This window comes from Dendrobates tinctorius, unplaced genomic scaffold (assembly GCF_039654945.1).
Source record: "Dendrobates tinctorius isolate UK_male_01 unplaced genomic scaffold, ASM3965494v1 ptg000120l, whole genome shotgun sequence".
Taxonomy (NCBI): domain Eukaryota; kingdom Metazoa; phylum Chordata; class Amphibia; order Anura; family Dendrobatidae; genus Dendrobates; species Dendrobates tinctorius.
In genome coordinates this window covers 35,378,886-35,395,369 of record NW_027361788.1, presented here as the reverse complement: position 1 = coordinate 35,395,369, position 16,484 = coordinate 35,378,886, and the positions used below count along the sequence as shown (strand labels likewise).

General features: G+C 47.8%; 1 protein-coding gene across 1 annotated transcript in view; it reads left to right on the top strand.

Moving 5' to 3' along the window:
• LOC141046624 (solute carrier family 2, facilitated glucose transporter member 6-like) overlaps nucleotides 1-16,484 on the top strand; it is a 51,640-nt gene that overhangs the window by 13,659 nt on the left and 21,497 nt on the right. The window contains exon 4 of the mRNA XM_073541152.1: nucleotides 11,339-11,438. Within this exon, the coding sequence (XP_073397253.1) occupies nucleotides 11,339-11,438 (100 nt within the window). The remainder of the gene's footprint in view (nucleotides 1-11,338; nucleotides 11,439-16,484) is intronic.

Genomic DNA, 16,484 nt, shown 5'->3' with positions numbered 1-16,484 from the left:
GTTAATGTGTTGAGGCGATAGGCCAGTCTGAATAAATGCGTTTTCAGGGCACGCTTAAAATTGTGGGGATTGGGGACTAATCGTATTGACCTGGGAAGTGCATTCCAAAGAATTGGCGCAGCACGTGTAAAGTCTTGGAGACGGGAGTGGGAGGTTCTGACTATTGAGGATGCTAACCTCAGGTCATCAGCAGAACGGAGGGTGCGGGTAGGGTGGTATACTGAAACAAGGGAGGAGATGTAAGGTGGTGCTGGAGATAAGGACCATACCGTAACCCTAGGCATGAATATGCTTAAAGATCTCGGGAGCCTTCTTTTCAACGAGTCCCCAGAACAGTTCCTGCAACAATGGAGTGACCAAACCCCTCCGAGAAGGGTCTGCCAGCAGCTGATGAGGACAGCCCAGGTCCGGGAAACATACAGTGACGGGAAGGAACTTGGCAAAGTCATCGCACCCGCCACCATCAATCGAGTGTTGCCCCCTGGACGGACCGTGCTCCCCTTGCCTGTCAGAGCTGGTATTCCCCTGGAGGGGGTGGAGGTACAAGTTGAACCCAGCAAAGCCGACCAGCTGCCATTGGGAATATTGGTCGCATGGACCTTGGCTACTGTCCAGGATGGCACTGTCCTCGTACACTGTGTAAATTTGGGGGAGACCGATGTAACTTTGCCCCCCAGGAGTGAAGTTGCCCACATCCTGGACATTCCAGACGACCTGGTTCCTTCTGAGACAGTACAGTTGAATGCAAAGCCAGAAGACCCGTGGCTGGTGACTTTCAAGGCAGAAGCAGCCCCAGACCCCAGATTGCTGCAGGAAGGGCGACGGATACTGGAAAACATGCGGGCAGAGCTGTCAGAAATGACCCCTTAGCAGGTTCCCTGGGTGGAAGCCTTGTTAGGAAAATACCAGGAAATGTTTGCCAAAAACTAAGACGACTTTGGGCGCACCATGGCCATCACCCATGAGATACCCACCGGGGATGCGGCAACAATCTGGGAACGGTATTGCCAGATACCCCTACAGATGTATCAGGAGGTAAAGGGGATGCTGTCACACATGTTGAAGAAGGGAGTGATTCGTGAGAGTCAGAGCCCGTGGGCTGCCTCCATAGTCTTGGTGCGGAAGAAGGACGGGTCCTTAAGCTTCTGTGTGGACTACCGCCGGCTCAACGCTTGGACGGTGCGAGACTCGTATCCATTGCCGAGGATAGAGGAGTCCCTGTCGGCACTAGGGAATGCCTGGTACTTTTCCACGCTATATCTGGCCAGTGGTTACTGGCAAGTACCAATGTCCAAACAAGATCGAGCCCAGACAGCTTTCAGCCTTCTGATGGGATTATATGAGTTCGACCGCATGCCCTTTGGTCTAGCCAATGCCCCGGGAACGTTTCAACACCTCATGGAGAGATATCTGGGAGACCTGAACTTTGAAGCCACTTTGATTTACCTGGACGATATCATCGTCTTTGTCCCCGCCTTTGATGAACATCTGCAGAGACTGGAACAGGTTCTGAGTCGGCTACAGAAGTACAGGTTGAAAGTGAAACCCCAAAAGTGTCACCTATTTCGTACCCTGATTGAATACTTGGGGCACGTTGTATCCATTGAAGGAGTGAGGCCCTCTCAGGAGAAAATCGCTGCGGTACAAGAGTGGCCAACCCCAAAGACCGTGAAAGATGTGCGTGCATTCCTGGGACTCAAAGGTTACTTCCGGCACTTCGTAAAAGACTTTACCCGCATCGCAAATCCCTTTCTGGAGTTGTTGAGGGGAGTACCCTCTTGTGCAAAAAACAGGAACATACAGTGGGGAGAGTGGGTCGCCCTCCGTCACCCAGGGCTGTGGGGTACTCGGTACCGGGCCGGTGTCAGGGGGATGTGTCACAGCAGCGGTGTCCCGGTCCGTGGCCCTGGTTGCCCAATGTCATTGGTGGTGTGTGGTTAATGGAATTGAATAGTTTGTGACGCCACCTGTGGTGTTTGGCAAGCAAGATGTTAAGCCAACGCTGCGTGCAGATCCTCTAGGGCTGATGGTGTGTTGCAGCATAGATGGTATAGCTCCCCACAGGTGAAGCTGTAACCCCAGGGCAGTGTGTAGGCGCAGGTAGTGGAAAGGATGATACCCAGATGTAGCGGTGCTGACGGTGTTGGCGCACAATGACTGGAAGGCACCAGGGCTTGTAGTTCCAAAGCTTTATTCACAGTTTGTGGTGCACACTGGTGCCTGCCTCCGTGCCGTGTCCTCCGGGGCAGAGACTCAATCAACCTCCCGAGCAAGTCAGGCTTCTCCTCTCCAACACTCCGCCAACATGTACCTGTCCTGAACGTCTCCTATATTGCGCCTTTTAGTGTGAAGAGCTCCAGTACCCTGGTTATTCTGATGTTCCTCCTGTCAGATGTTCCCAACAACTCTACTTGCATGACAGACAGCTGTAGCCTGATCAGGGACCTCCTGGATCTCGGCTCTCTATCCGTGTTGCTGTTGTGTCCCAAGTCCTAGATGGGAGTAGTGCATTTAAAGCCAACTACTCCACCGGTGTCTGCTGCAGAACCATAAGTGTCCACACAACCCCGGGGACCGGGCCCCGGCCTTGCACTGAGAACCTATAGGCAGGGTTCCTCTTAAAACCCACAACTCCTCTCTGTTCTCCTACTCCGTTCCGCGCTGTTCCTTCTCTCTCTTATGGAAGCTTAGGTTGCAGTTCTATGTCTCTCTCCTTCTGTTCTCTTTCCCGTGCCAGCTGGCTCAGATCACTGAGGCAGCTGCAGCACTCCTTCTGCTATTCCTCTCCACGGGAGATCTTTCCACTAAGACCAGTCCTCCGCCTCTCCTGACTGACTGTCTTCCACCGCCTGACCTCCCGTCAGGCTGACCTTTTGTCAGCCTGCTCTCCTTCTCTGGGACTCACCCCAGACTGACCTGTAATTCTAAACTTTCCCCCTCTTTTATATGGATCTCAACTCCACCCACCTCCCAGCGCATCTCGTGTTACGAAGCAAGGAATCACCAGAGGTGCTCTGCTACCCTCTAAGCATGAGCTGCAATGTGATCAGTGCTGAACTATCCTGTGTGTGGGATGCAGGTGTTGGAGTGAGGAAAGGAGCTCCCAGCTTCCCTAGGTGGTGGGGCACTACACCTTAGGAGAAGGTGCAGTACCTCTGTGGCGACTGAGCCTCAGGGGCGCCACAGAGAGCGTCAGGAAGAAGCATTCCTAGCCCTGAAGAAAGCTTTGACGAAGGCCCCTGTGCTGGCCTATGCTGACTTCACACAGCCGTTCATCTTGCATACCGATGGGAATCTACAGGGGCTCGGGGCAGTGCTCTTGCAGATGCAGGATGGGAAAGAGTACATGAAAGCATAGGCCAGTCGGTCCTTACATGACTCAGAAAAGAATCCAGATAACTACAGTTCATTCAAGATGGAGTTGCTAGCGCTGGTGTTGGCGATGACTGGGAAGTTTGCGGAGTATCTGGCCGGCTCAGAAGTTCACATACGTACAGATTACAATCTGTTGGCTCATCTTGAGACAGCAGAGTTAAGGGCCATAGTACAACGCTGGGTTGCCCGGATGGCGAAGTTCCGATATAGGATCTCTTATAAAAGAGAGAAGCAGAGAATACTCGTGCTGATGCTCTCTCTCGAGTGAATTATCACAAGCCAGTGCCCAGTCGGGATGAATAACTGGAGGCTGTTGATGTCCCAGAGATTGGAGAAACTGCCAGGACGGTGGCAGCTATGCGGGAAACAGATCAAGAGGAGGCCTGTGTGAGTTTGCTGGAGCAACACCGTGATGAGTGGGTCCGAATGCAGCAGGAAGATCAGTAGATAGCCCAGTTGAGACGGTGTGTCACAGGTGCCCAGCCATCATGAGAGGAGAAAAAAACAGAAACAGGCAGAGATGCTTACCTGTCAAAACAGGCCTCAATACAACTGCACTAACAGCATACCTCCCAACTTTTGAAGAAGGGAAAGAGGGAGAAAGGCTGCGGCACGCTGCAGCAGTTTTTAGGCCATGCCCCGACCACACCCATTCCACAACTAGTCATACCCACGGCCACGCCCCAACTGCACCCATTTAGCACTGCTGATCACACTGACTGGTACTGAGGGCACAGTGGCTGGCATTATGAGCACAGTGGCTGGCATTATGGGCACAGTGACTGGTACTGTTGGCACATTTACTAGTACCGAGGAAAAGAAAGAACAGAGAGAGAAAAAAGAAAACAGAAAGAAATGAAGAAAGAGGGGAAAGAAAGAGAAAGAAAGAGGGGGAAGAAAGAACAGTGAGAAAGAAAGAAACAGAGAGAGAAAGAACAGAGAGAAAGAAAGGAAGAAGAGAGAGAGAAAGAAAGAGGGGGCAGAAAAAAGAGCAGAGAGAGAGAAAGAAAGAACAGAGAAAAAGAAAGAGGGGAAAGAAAGAGAACAGATAGAAAGAACAGAGAGAGAGAAAGGAAGAACAGAGAGAGAGAAAGAAAGAAAGAGGGGAAAGAAAGAACAGAGAGAGAAAGGAAGAGGGGAAAGAAAGAAAGAAAGAAGAGGGAGAAAGAAACATAGAGAGAAAGAAATAAAGATGCTATAAAGATACTATAGCAGCCCGGCACTCATTGTAGTGCCCACCTGAGCCTCCCGATGCAGGACATATCATGATCCGCTCACATGACCAACATCCCCAAGTCCAAGGCGATCCCGCTGTCCGCGCTGTCGGAGGAGGACACGGTGATGGATCTCAAGCATTCCTTGAAGTACCTCGATGGTTCCGTCACAATCTTCTCCCGAAATTACCTCATGTTCCGGTGGAACGTCACGTGCGAATTTTAAAGTGCTCCTCGGGGCTCTGCCGTGTACTCCTGTGTCCGCGGAAAAAGTAACCTCCTGGCAGGGGCAGTGGGGCAGACTCAAAATCAGGACTGTCCTGCTGGATCCGGAACGGTTGGGAGGTATGAATGCTCCCCACCGTACACCTTGCCACTCATGGCTCAGCACACCTCATACACACACGACTCGGCTTTGTATGCCTCGTACACACATGGCTCCGCTCCGAACACCTCGCGCACACACATGGCTTCACTCCTTAAACCTCGTACACATGCGGCTCTGCTCCGTACACCTTGTATACGCGGCCACGCTCTGTACACGTGCACACGTGGCTCCACTCCGTAAACCTTGTACAGATGTGGCTTTGCTCCATACACCTCGTTCACACGCGGTTCCGCTCCGTACACCTCGTACACACGCAGCTCCACTCCATACACCCCGTACACACACGGTTCCGCTCTGTACACACGTGGCCGCTCCGTACACCCCGTACACACACAGCTCCGCTCCATACACACGCGGCTCCGCTCCGTACACCTTGTACACACATGGCTCCATTACGTACACCCCGTACACACGTGGTTCCGCTCCGTACACCTCGTACACACGCGGCTCTGCTCCGTACACCTCATACACACGCGGCTTCGCTCCATACACCTCATACACACGTGGCTCCGCTCCGTACACCTCGTACACATTAGTCTCCGCGCCGTACACCTCGTACACATGAGTCTCCGCTCCGTACACCTCATACACACGCATCTCCCCTTCGTACACCTCGTACACATGCGTCTCCACTCCGTACGCCTCGTACATATGCGTCTCCGCTCCATGCACCTCGCACACACGCGTCTCCGCTCCGTACACCTCGTACACGCATCTCCGCTCCGTACACCTCGTACACACTGGGCTTCGCTCCGTACACCTCGTACACACACACGTCCACTCCTCACGCCTCGTACTCACGTGGCTCCAATCCGAACACCTTGTACACACGCGGCTCCGCTCCAGACACCTCGTACACACGCGGCTCCGCTCCGAACACCTCGTACACAAGCGGTCCCGCTCCATACACCTTGTACACACACAGCTCCGCTCCATACACCTCATACACACACAGCTCTGCTACATCCACCCTGTAAACCCCTCCTGACCCCGCACATACTTCCCTCATCCAGCACGATGACAACCAGCACAGCAGAGTCCTGCATACATCGAGGGCTGTGCGCACAGGACCTGTGATGAGGTGACAGAAGGGGAGGAGTTATGGGTCACATGATCAGGGGCCTTGGACTGAGGCCCCTGATCATGTGACCCCTGACTCCTCCCCTCCTGTCACCTCATCACAGGTCCTGTGTGCACAGAGCAGCTTACGTATTATGGCCAGAATATCGACCAATACCTTACATATATTGATATGTTTTTGTGCACTTTATATTTTTTCCGGGGTGCAGTTGGGACCAAATGGTTCTGTAAACTGTGGCCTTTGTTCACACAGGATGCATTATAGTTAGCACTGGGCAGCCTGCCATTTGGCATTACTAAGAGGCTGTGAACCAGATGCTCTGCATTCCCTGTGTGAACATTGCCACATACGGATTATATTTTTTTGCACTGGTGTGCCACATGACCAATCCCTGATTGAAGGCTGGCTGTTTCATTTGGTATTATTGCACCTGTGCATTTGCCATTTTACTTGGGTCCGCTGCACCCTGTTAGTGCAGTTGTATTGAGGCCTGTTTAGACAGGTAAGCATCTCTGCCTGTTTCTGTTTTTTTTCTCTAATATTGGGAGGATTTTTTCCTCTTTCTTTGTTTTTTACATCATGAGATGAGGTCTGCATTACCTGGAATGCTGAGAATGCTGCGTCAATGGGAAAGGCTTTGGCTGTGGGATGGCATCCTGTATCAGAAGATGTTCCTCCAATCGGAACTCCGCCTTGCCTGGCAGACGGTGATTCCCTCGTCCTTGGTAGATCAGGCGGCTACGGAAGCACATGAAAAAGCACATTTTGGTCTGGAAAAAACTTTCAATGGTTGCAGCGCCTGTTTTACCATCCCAATCTGAGGAACGTCGTGGAAAGAGTCTGCCAGTAGTACCGGAGTTGTGAACTGGTCAAACCACCTGAACAGCGGGCTCCCACAGAGACGGTGAGGGCCACTGGACCTTTGGATCTGCTGGCCATAGATTACCTGATGATCAGGCCAGCGCACCAAGGCTATGAGCACTGCTTAGTGATGATAGATCACTTTACTAAATTTGCCATAGTGAAGCCTACACGGGACCAGACTGCCGAGTCTGCTGCTCACGCAATCTGTAAGCATTTCATACAGGTGTATGGGTGCCCCAAATGTATCCACTCCGATCAGGGCGCCTGCTTCCTCGGAAAGGTGATGGGGGAGCTACATCAGCTATATGAGATCAATAAGTCCCGGTCAACTCCCTATCACCCACAGGGGAACGGAACATGCGAGAGATTTAATCGCACTCTCATCCAAATGCTGTGTACCCTGGAAGATGACCAGAAGGCATGATGGATTCAATTCGTCCCTGAATTGGTGTGGGTGTATAACAATCGGAAACACAGAACCACCGGCTTCACACCCTACTCTCTGTTCTTTGGATGGCCCGGGAAAGAGTTGGCGGAATTGGAGTTAGAGCTCGAGCAGGACTACCCTCAGACGGGGGTGTACTCCTGGGTTCGAGAACACCTTCGTTGGCTACTGACTCTCCTTCGACTAGTGCAGAACCGGCTATAGGAGTTGGAACATTCTCAAGTCACTCCTCAAAAGGGGACAGTTCTACGGCCTGGAGACTGAGTTTTGGTGAGAGAAAAGACCCCACACAACAAATTCGAGTATCGGTGGGAGAAGAGCCCGTACAGAGTGAAGCGGCGACTTGGCAACAAAGGTCCCGTCTATGAGATTCAGCTTGAAATGGAGGAAGGGGCCCCCACTCGCACACTGCATCGAAGTATGTTGAGACCATGTTTGTCTCGAGATCCTGAACCAGTGCAAGTGGCCCCAGGGCCTCCACAGGCCGTTCCAGTGGTAGATGTTGATGTTGAAGATGAGGAAGACTTCCAACTTCCCTCGAGGGACACGGAAACAGGGCTGGTGCCTGAAACTACCAATATGCCGGGAGTGACCCAACTCCCATTCCTCCCACAACAGCTGACACCGCTGCTCCTTCTGATTTGTGATGCTCTGAACGTCCAACGGCTGGTGAACCCCCCGTTCGCTATAACCAAGATCAGTTCGTCTGGCAGCAGATTGTGCAGGGATTGGAAGACTGTCAATGAAAACTTCAGAAACTTTCGCCCATGGAATGGCGAGCAAAAAGAGAGGAGGAATGTAAGGGGGTGAAGCACAAGAAGAATGAGAAGGGGGTTACCTCCTCTGCTACGTGTCCGGAACCACATAGCTGGGCAGCAGGGTTGCCGGGGGAAGACTTTTAGACCTGGACCGACTGCATCATGTGTATGTCAGAAGCAGTGGGGAAGGAGAAGTGGCACTGGACAGGAAGCAGTGCAGGCTGAGGGCGTGAAAGGAGAGCACGCGTGAGTCAGAGCAGCGTGTGTAGCACAGAGAGCAGGTCGCAGCCGCGCGCTCCAGAAGAGAGAGGATTCCCGGTCTGAGGGCTAAGACAGGAGGACGTGACATAGATACTGCTGTCTGTGAGTACGTGGACGCAGAGTCCCCATTGACTAGAGAAGTACGTCCTCCCGACCGTGCAGAGATGGTGACCCATGCACGAAGCCCCGGTGCCCACGGTGACAGGTCAGAGCCCCTGATTCCGGCTGAGAGACTTAACAAAGGATGCAATAACGTTCCTCCGAAAAAACTTAGTTTGAAAACAGAGATTCAGAGCAGGGGAGACCCAGTTCGCCCAGTGTCCCCCCCTGCCTCCCACTTTAACCCCTGAAGCCCTGATTGACTGCTAGCAGAGACTACAGAGACCGAAGAGCTCACAGAGACTACAAGTGCCGCTGTTGACGGTGCCTACATTGGAGAAGACGACCCTTCAAACAAGATTTCATCAGACTGATAAGTTGCAAGAATACGTGTTAATTACCATTGTTCTGCTTACTGTTTGATAACTTTGTCTGGTTTTCCTATACCGTTAAATCACTCTTACCTTGTCAGTTTAACCCCTACTGTTTCTCCCTGCAAGGAGATTCTGATCCCTGTAAATAAACCCTTTAACTTTTGGTCTGTCTCTGTCCCGTGGTAACATACTCAGCACCTGCACATTATTACAATATGCAGGCATAATGCCTTTGTGTGCCATCGTACAGGGTCAGGGTATGTGACTAACTGGCTGCTTGCACTGACTCCTATGCTCCTATGCTAAATAATGTAAGACAGACTGTTTACTATAGATACAGTGATAAATCATTGTCAGATAGCATATCCATAGCCACCAGTCTGGCTCTAATTACTGATAAGACATGCAAACTACAAAACGGAAAAAAAGGCCTGGTTGCCTCAAAAGTGGAAAAATGGCAAAAATAATACTTACAGTGCAGGAGAGAAGAGTATAGGAGCTTCCACGGGATCCAGAATGAAACCACATAGGTTTGAACCAAATCAGCAGAGCAGGTGGGTGCACACAACGGCTGGAAAGCACAGCATTGCATAGGAGCAAAAAGGCAGATGTGGCACACCAAAATGAAGATAACAAAAACTTTATTCGTTACTCAAGCCATAATAAAAAACACGCAAAACTTGACGCATTTCCGGTGCAAAAAACGCACCCTTAGTTATGACTAAGGATGCATTTTTTGTACCGGAAACGCGTCAGGTTTTGCATGTTTTTTATTATGGCTTGAGTGCCGAATAAAGTTTTTTTATCTTCATTTTGGTGTGCCACATCCTCCTTTTTGCTCCTAAGTAATACTTACGCCTGGATTTCTAAGGGGAACAAAGACAGATCAACATTTAATGATATGGACCAGGGAGTTCTACTGAAACGGACTTACATCAACGTGTAGTAACATGGACCGGGTACCTCTATTGAAACGGATGTAGATCAACATGTAATGATATAATATGGACCATGGGGTTCTACTGAAACGGACTTAGATCCACATGTAAATAATATAGACCAAAGGTACTACTGAAACAGACATGATATCATGGATGTGAAATTAATTATATATTATGGTCCAAAGAGTTCTAGTGAAACGGACTTAGACTTGTAATAATATAACATGGAACAGGGGGTAATATTGAAACTGACATTTTTCAATATGTAATGAACTATGGACCTAAGAGAGGGAAATGTTTCTGCCATGTCTTTTGTTGGAAGAAAGATAAAGGGATAGCCGGAAAGTAACATTTCTAAAGTCTCCACTTTGAAATTACTACATTTACAATGACACTTATTTGATAAATATATGGACACCTTCTACCAAAATGAATACTTCTTATGGGCACATACATCTTATGGTTCCCATATCCCATAATTGTCCCTCTGTTCCTCACACATATTATGGACATTGTCCCTCTGTTCCTCACACATATTATGGACATCCTGTCACATACCGTGGATATTTCCATAAGCATGGGCTATGCATTCCAGGATTTCCACTTCTTAGCCCTTTTAATGAACAATACGTTCTACAGAATGAGGACCGTACCATAGCAATCCCCATATCTCAGTTCCCTATTTGAGGCTTTTAGGCCCCCATGCAATGCACTGTACTAATCTATGGCATGTGTAAGCTGCTCTCCTCATATTTGGGGACAGAAGGGTCATTTACGGTAACTGATCAGCATAGCAAATTTCATTACCATGCTGAAGTCCAATTTTAGAGCGACATGATTTCTACGGATTTGCAAGTAAGTGCACTGCTCAAAAAAATAAAGGGAACACTTAAACAACAGAATATAATTCCAAGTAAATCAAACTTCTGTGAAATCAAATTGTCCACTTAGGAAGCAACACTGATTGACAATCAATTTCACATGCTGTTGTGCAAATGGAATCAACAACAGATGGAAATTATTTGCAATTATCAAGACACCCTCAATAAAGGAGTGGTTCTGCAGGTGGGGACCACAGACCACATCTCAGTACCAATGCTTTCTGGCTGATGTTTTGGTCACTTTTGAATGTTGGTTGTGCTTTCACACTCGTGGTAGCATGAGACGTACTCTACAACCCACACAAGTGGCTCAAGTAGTGTAGCTCAGCCAGGATGGCACATCAATGCGAGCTTTGGCAAGGTTTGCTGTGTGTCAGCGTAGTGTCCAGAGGCTAGAGGCACTACCAGGAGACAGGCCAGTACACCAGGAGACGTGGAGGGGGCCGTAGGAGGGCAACAACCCAGCAGCAGGGCCGCTACCTCAGCCTTTGTGCAAGGAGGAACAGGAGGAGCAATGCCAGAGCCCTGCAAAATGACCTCCAGCAGGCCACAAATGTGCATGTGTCTGCACAAACGGTTAGAAACCGACTCCATGAGGATGGTCTGAGAGCATGACGTCCACAGATGCTGACATATGTGATGTTTTGTGTGTTCTAGGTTTATATATCTGAGATCTCCCACGCTGGCGTACGGGGGACATTGGGGGCCTGTCCTCAGCTGATGGCTGTTTGTGGAGCTTTGGTTCTCTATGCATTGGGTAAGTGTAACTGCCGAGCTGCAGTTTTTAATCCCTCAATGACATGTGACATACTAGTTATGTCATATCATATGCCATCTCCCTGACTTTGATGCAGTTGGAATTTTTTCCCATTTTCCAGTACGTCACGTGATAAAATGGATACAAAAATACAATTCGTGTCGCAAAAAAAAATCCGTCACTTGGCTATGTTGGAAAAAACGACAAGGATTGAAAAAAATTGAAAAATTGTCAGTTGACGTAATGGGTTAATCCTATGTGGTTGGAGTCCAAATGACATTTTAATTGCTTTTTATTGGATATTTTTGAGAGGAGGTTTGGGAGACAAAAAAAATACCCAGCAATTTTGTGATTTAGATTTTTGTTGCTTTATGGCGTATGAGTTAAATAATTTTATTTCTATAGATCAGATCTTTCCAGATATGACAGAACCAACTATGCTCAAACTAAGGTCTCAGAAAATGGCGACACAAATCAAATTTCTTTTTTTATAAAGTTCAGAATTTTCTTTGTACACTAAAATAATAATAAATTAAAAAACTCTACAAGTTTTGTGTCGCTGTAATCGTTCTGAGCCGAAAAATCATGTTGTCGGGGTAGCTATTTAGGGAGGGCTAAATTAACCCTTCACGGTTGAGCCAGTGATTTCCAAATTAATCCACAGAGTGTTGCTAGCAACTCAAATGACCACACGGAGACGGGGGTCTCTGTACGGGAGGATCGAAACAGATCACTAAGCCCCTTTATTTTAGTCACTTCTTTTATAACATTTTGCTTAATTATGCAAAGTTCTCAACTACCAATAACATCATTTCACTTTATAAGCCAATAATATTGCAAGAAAACCGGAAACTACAAATATGTCCGTATCCAAATAGAAAGTAGTATAATGGCATATTCTTCAGAATTCTACACCCCCGACTCCCTTATCTTGCAGCTGATGGGAACAGTCTGGTTTCATGACAGCCCATCCCAATTAAAAAAATTTACCTTACAGCAACAAAAATGCAGAAACGAAACCTTCAGAGAATGGACAAAACGAAACTTCAGCTTTGATTTTAGTTTTAACCCTTCACAATGTTTCCAGGTCATTTTTTATTGACAATTTAAGCCGTAAAACAAAGCCCCACAAAAATATTGGAAGAATTTCGATTCATTTTTTTTTCCACCGCACGTGGACATTTTCTTTGTCTTTCAGTACATTATATCGTAAAATGACTGACATTTGCGGCCCTTCTTTTGATTAGCTGGCCTCGCACTGCAAAGATGTCTTTGCTCCAGGTTGGCTAATCAAAATGGCTTCTGTCTGACGGCCTGAGATTACTGACTTGGCCGGTAAACCGAGTCATGCAAATTAATTTGCACCGACTCTAGCTTTCACCCCTTCCTGCCACAGCCAATGTGAGGATGAGATGATCTCTCACTGCAGACATCACATCAGAGGAGGAGGAAGACAACATGGGAGGAGGACACAGGTGCAGGTGAGCGCCCATAGAGCTGAAGATGGGGGAGACTGCAGCTGTATACTGTGAGAGGAGGCTGGTGACAGGGGAGGCAGTGCTATATACTGGTAAGAGGAGACTGGTGACAGGGGAGGCTGATGCTGTATACTGGTGAACAGGGGATGCTGGTGACGGGAGGCTGTGCTGTATACTAGTGAACAGGGGTGGCTGTGCTGTATACTGGTGAACAGTGGAGGATGGTGCTTCTGTATACTGGTGAACAGGGGAGGCTGCTGCTGTATACTGGTGAACAAGGGAGGCTGCTGCTGTATACTGGTGAACAGGAGAGGCTGTGCTGTATACTGGTGAACAGTAGAGGATGGTGCTGCTGTATACTGGTGAACAGGAGAGGCTGTGCTGTATACTGGTGAACAGTGGAGGATGGTGCTGGTGTATACTGGTGAACAGGGGAGGCTGGTGAACAGGAGAGGGTGCTGCTGTATACTGGTGAACAGGAGAGGCTGTGCTGTATACTGGTGAACAGTGGAAGATGGTGCTGGTGTATACTGGTGAACAGGGGAGGCTGGTGAACGAGGAGGCTGCTGCTGTATACTGGTAAACGGGGAGGCTGTTGCTGTATACTGGTGAACGGGGAGGCTGCTGCTGTATACTGGTGAACAAGGGAGGCTGTGCTGTATACTGGTGAACAGGGGAGGCTGTGCTGTATACTGGTGAACAAGGGAGGCTGTGCTGTATACTGGTGAACAAGGGAAGCTGTGCTGTATACTGGTGAACAGGGCAGGCTCCTGCTATATACTGGTGACATGTGAGGCTGGAGCTGCTGTATACTGGGGAACAGGGGAGGCTGGTGCTGCTATATACTGGTGAACTGGGAGGCTGGTGCTGTTATACTGGTGAACAGAGGAAGCTGGTGCTGCTATATACTGGTGAACAGGAGTCTGGTGCCTTGCAGGCTGGGGATTTGGGGAAGGCTGATTCTTTAGAATGGAGATTAGGCGGCATATTCCTATACAATATTTTTATTGGCGTTATAAAATAAAATCTACTTTATTTAAAATGCAAATTAGGGTGTTTCACAGCACTCTCGTATTTGTATGCTAAAGCTTGTCTTTATTGTCACTGCTCCGGTAGTAAAAGTGAGTGCTGTCTAAAACCAGCTTGCAAGTCTACTCACTGAGGCTGGCTTGCTGGTTTCACACTTGTGTTTTTTTTCAAGTCAAGCAAAATCAGGTTTTTCAGCCAAAGGTTGGAGTCAGACACAAGTATAAAAATACGGACCGTATTTTACAGTCGTAATACACAGAAATGTTCCCTGAACAGTGATCTGTATGTCATCCATTGGCAAGGCGTGGCTGCGTATTTTGCACATGTAAGCATCTGTATGGCATCCGTATAGCAGTTTTTTTTCTCGCAAACCTTGCAAAATGGACATTTAACGGTTTTGAGGCCTGAAAATAATTTAAATCATCATCAGCAACCCTATTTATTACCTCTACGACAGGTGGCAGCCTCCAATTTGGCCATTTTTGTGCTGTGCTTTTGTTGGTGTATTGGTCTTTTGTTGCCAACTTGTCAGACAGACTTCAGTTCACCCCAACTGAGCGTGTTCTATACAACTGGGTTTTGTCACGCCGCTTTGGGCAGCCATACCCAGTGATTGTGGATGTGAGGAGGAGACGAATGTGGGTCCACCTGCATTTGAGGCAACGCCTCACTAAAGGCCATTTTCACCGGCTTTATGCATGTCTGCGGACACATGCCAACAAGTTTTTTCAATATTGTCGTATGAGCCTTGCCACCTTTGATGTTTTGTTGGAGACACCTTTCAGGACACCAGGATGCGCAAATGTATATCTGCTGAGGAGCGTTTTCGCCTTACGTTACGGTATGTATTCCTCATCCTCATACTCTATGTTGATGATGCGTCTCTAAAAGTAGTATCTATTTCTGGTTACCCTTTTGGTTACTTTTCTTCTTAATATATCACAAATCTGTACTCTTTGTAAGAGTTTGTTCTTTATGTTAAATTCACATAGCCATTTTAAGTTTCTCTATGTTGTGATTGCCTTGCTTGTTAGTTCCACACTGTTCTTGTGATATACAGTCATGGCCAAAAGTATTGACACCCCTGCAATTCTGTCAGATAATACTCAGTTTCTTCCTGAAAATGATTGCAAACACAAATTCTTTGGTATTATTATCTTCATTTAATTTGTTTTAAATGAAAAAACACAAAAAGAATTGTCCTAAAGCCAAATTGGATATAATTCCACACCAAACATAAAAAAGAGGGTGGACAAAAGTATTGGCACTGTGCGAAAAATCATGTGATGCTTCTCTAATTTGTGTAATTAACAGCACCTGTAACTTGCCTGTGGCACCTAACAGGTGTTGGCAATAACTAAATCACACTTGCAGCCAGTTGACATGGATTAAAGTTGACTCAACCTTTGTCCTGTGTCCTTGTGTGTACCACATTGAGCATGGAGAAAAGAAAGAAGACCAAAGAACTGTCTGAGGACTTGAGAAACCAAATTGTGAGGAAGCATGAGCAATCTCAAGGCTACAAGTCCATCTCCAAAGACCAGAATGTTCCTGTGTCTACCGTGCGCAGTGTCATCAAGAAGTTTAAAGCCCATGGCACTGTGGCTAACCTCCCTAGATGTGGACGGAAAAGAAAAATTGACAAGAGATTTCAACGCAAGATTGTGCGGATGTTGGATAAAGAACCTCCACTAACATCCAAACAAGTTCAAGCTGCCCTGCAGTCCGAGGGTACAACGGTGTCAACCCATACTATCCGTCGGCATCTGAATGAAAAGGGACTGTATGGTAGGAGACCCAGGAAGACTCCACTTCTTACCCCGAGACATAAAAAAGCCAGGCTGGAGTTTGCCAAAACTTACCTGAAAAAGCCTAAAACATTTTAGAAGAATGTTCTTTGGTCAGATGAGACAAAAGTAGAGCTTTTAGGGCAAAAGCATCAACATAGAGTTTACAGGAGAAAAAAGAGGCATTCAAAGAAAAGTACACGGTCCCTACATTCAAACATGGCGGAGGTTCCCTGATGTTTTGGGGTTGCTTTGCTGCCTCTGGCACTGGACTGCTTGACCGTGTGCATGGCATTATGAAGTCAGAAGACTACCAACAAATTTTGCAGCATAATTTAGGGCCCAGTGTGAGAAAGCTGGGTCTACCTCAGAGGTCATGGGTCTTCCAGCAGGACAATAACCCAAAACACACTTCAAAAAGCACTAGAAAATGGTTTGAGAGAAAGCACTGGAGACTTCTAAGGTGGCCAGCAATGAGTCCAGACCTGAATCCCATAGAACACCTGTGGAGAGATCTAAAAATGGCACTTTGGAGAAGGCACCCTTCAAATATCAGGGACCTGGAGTAGTTTGCCAAAGAAGAATGGTCTAAAATTCCAGCAGAGCATTGTAAGAAACTCATTGATGGTTACCGGAAGCGGTTGGTCGCAGTTATTTTGGCTAAAGGTTGTGCAACCAAGTATTAGGCTGAGGGTGCCAATACTTTTGTCTGGCCCATTTTTGGAGTTTTGTGTGAAATGATCAATGTTTTG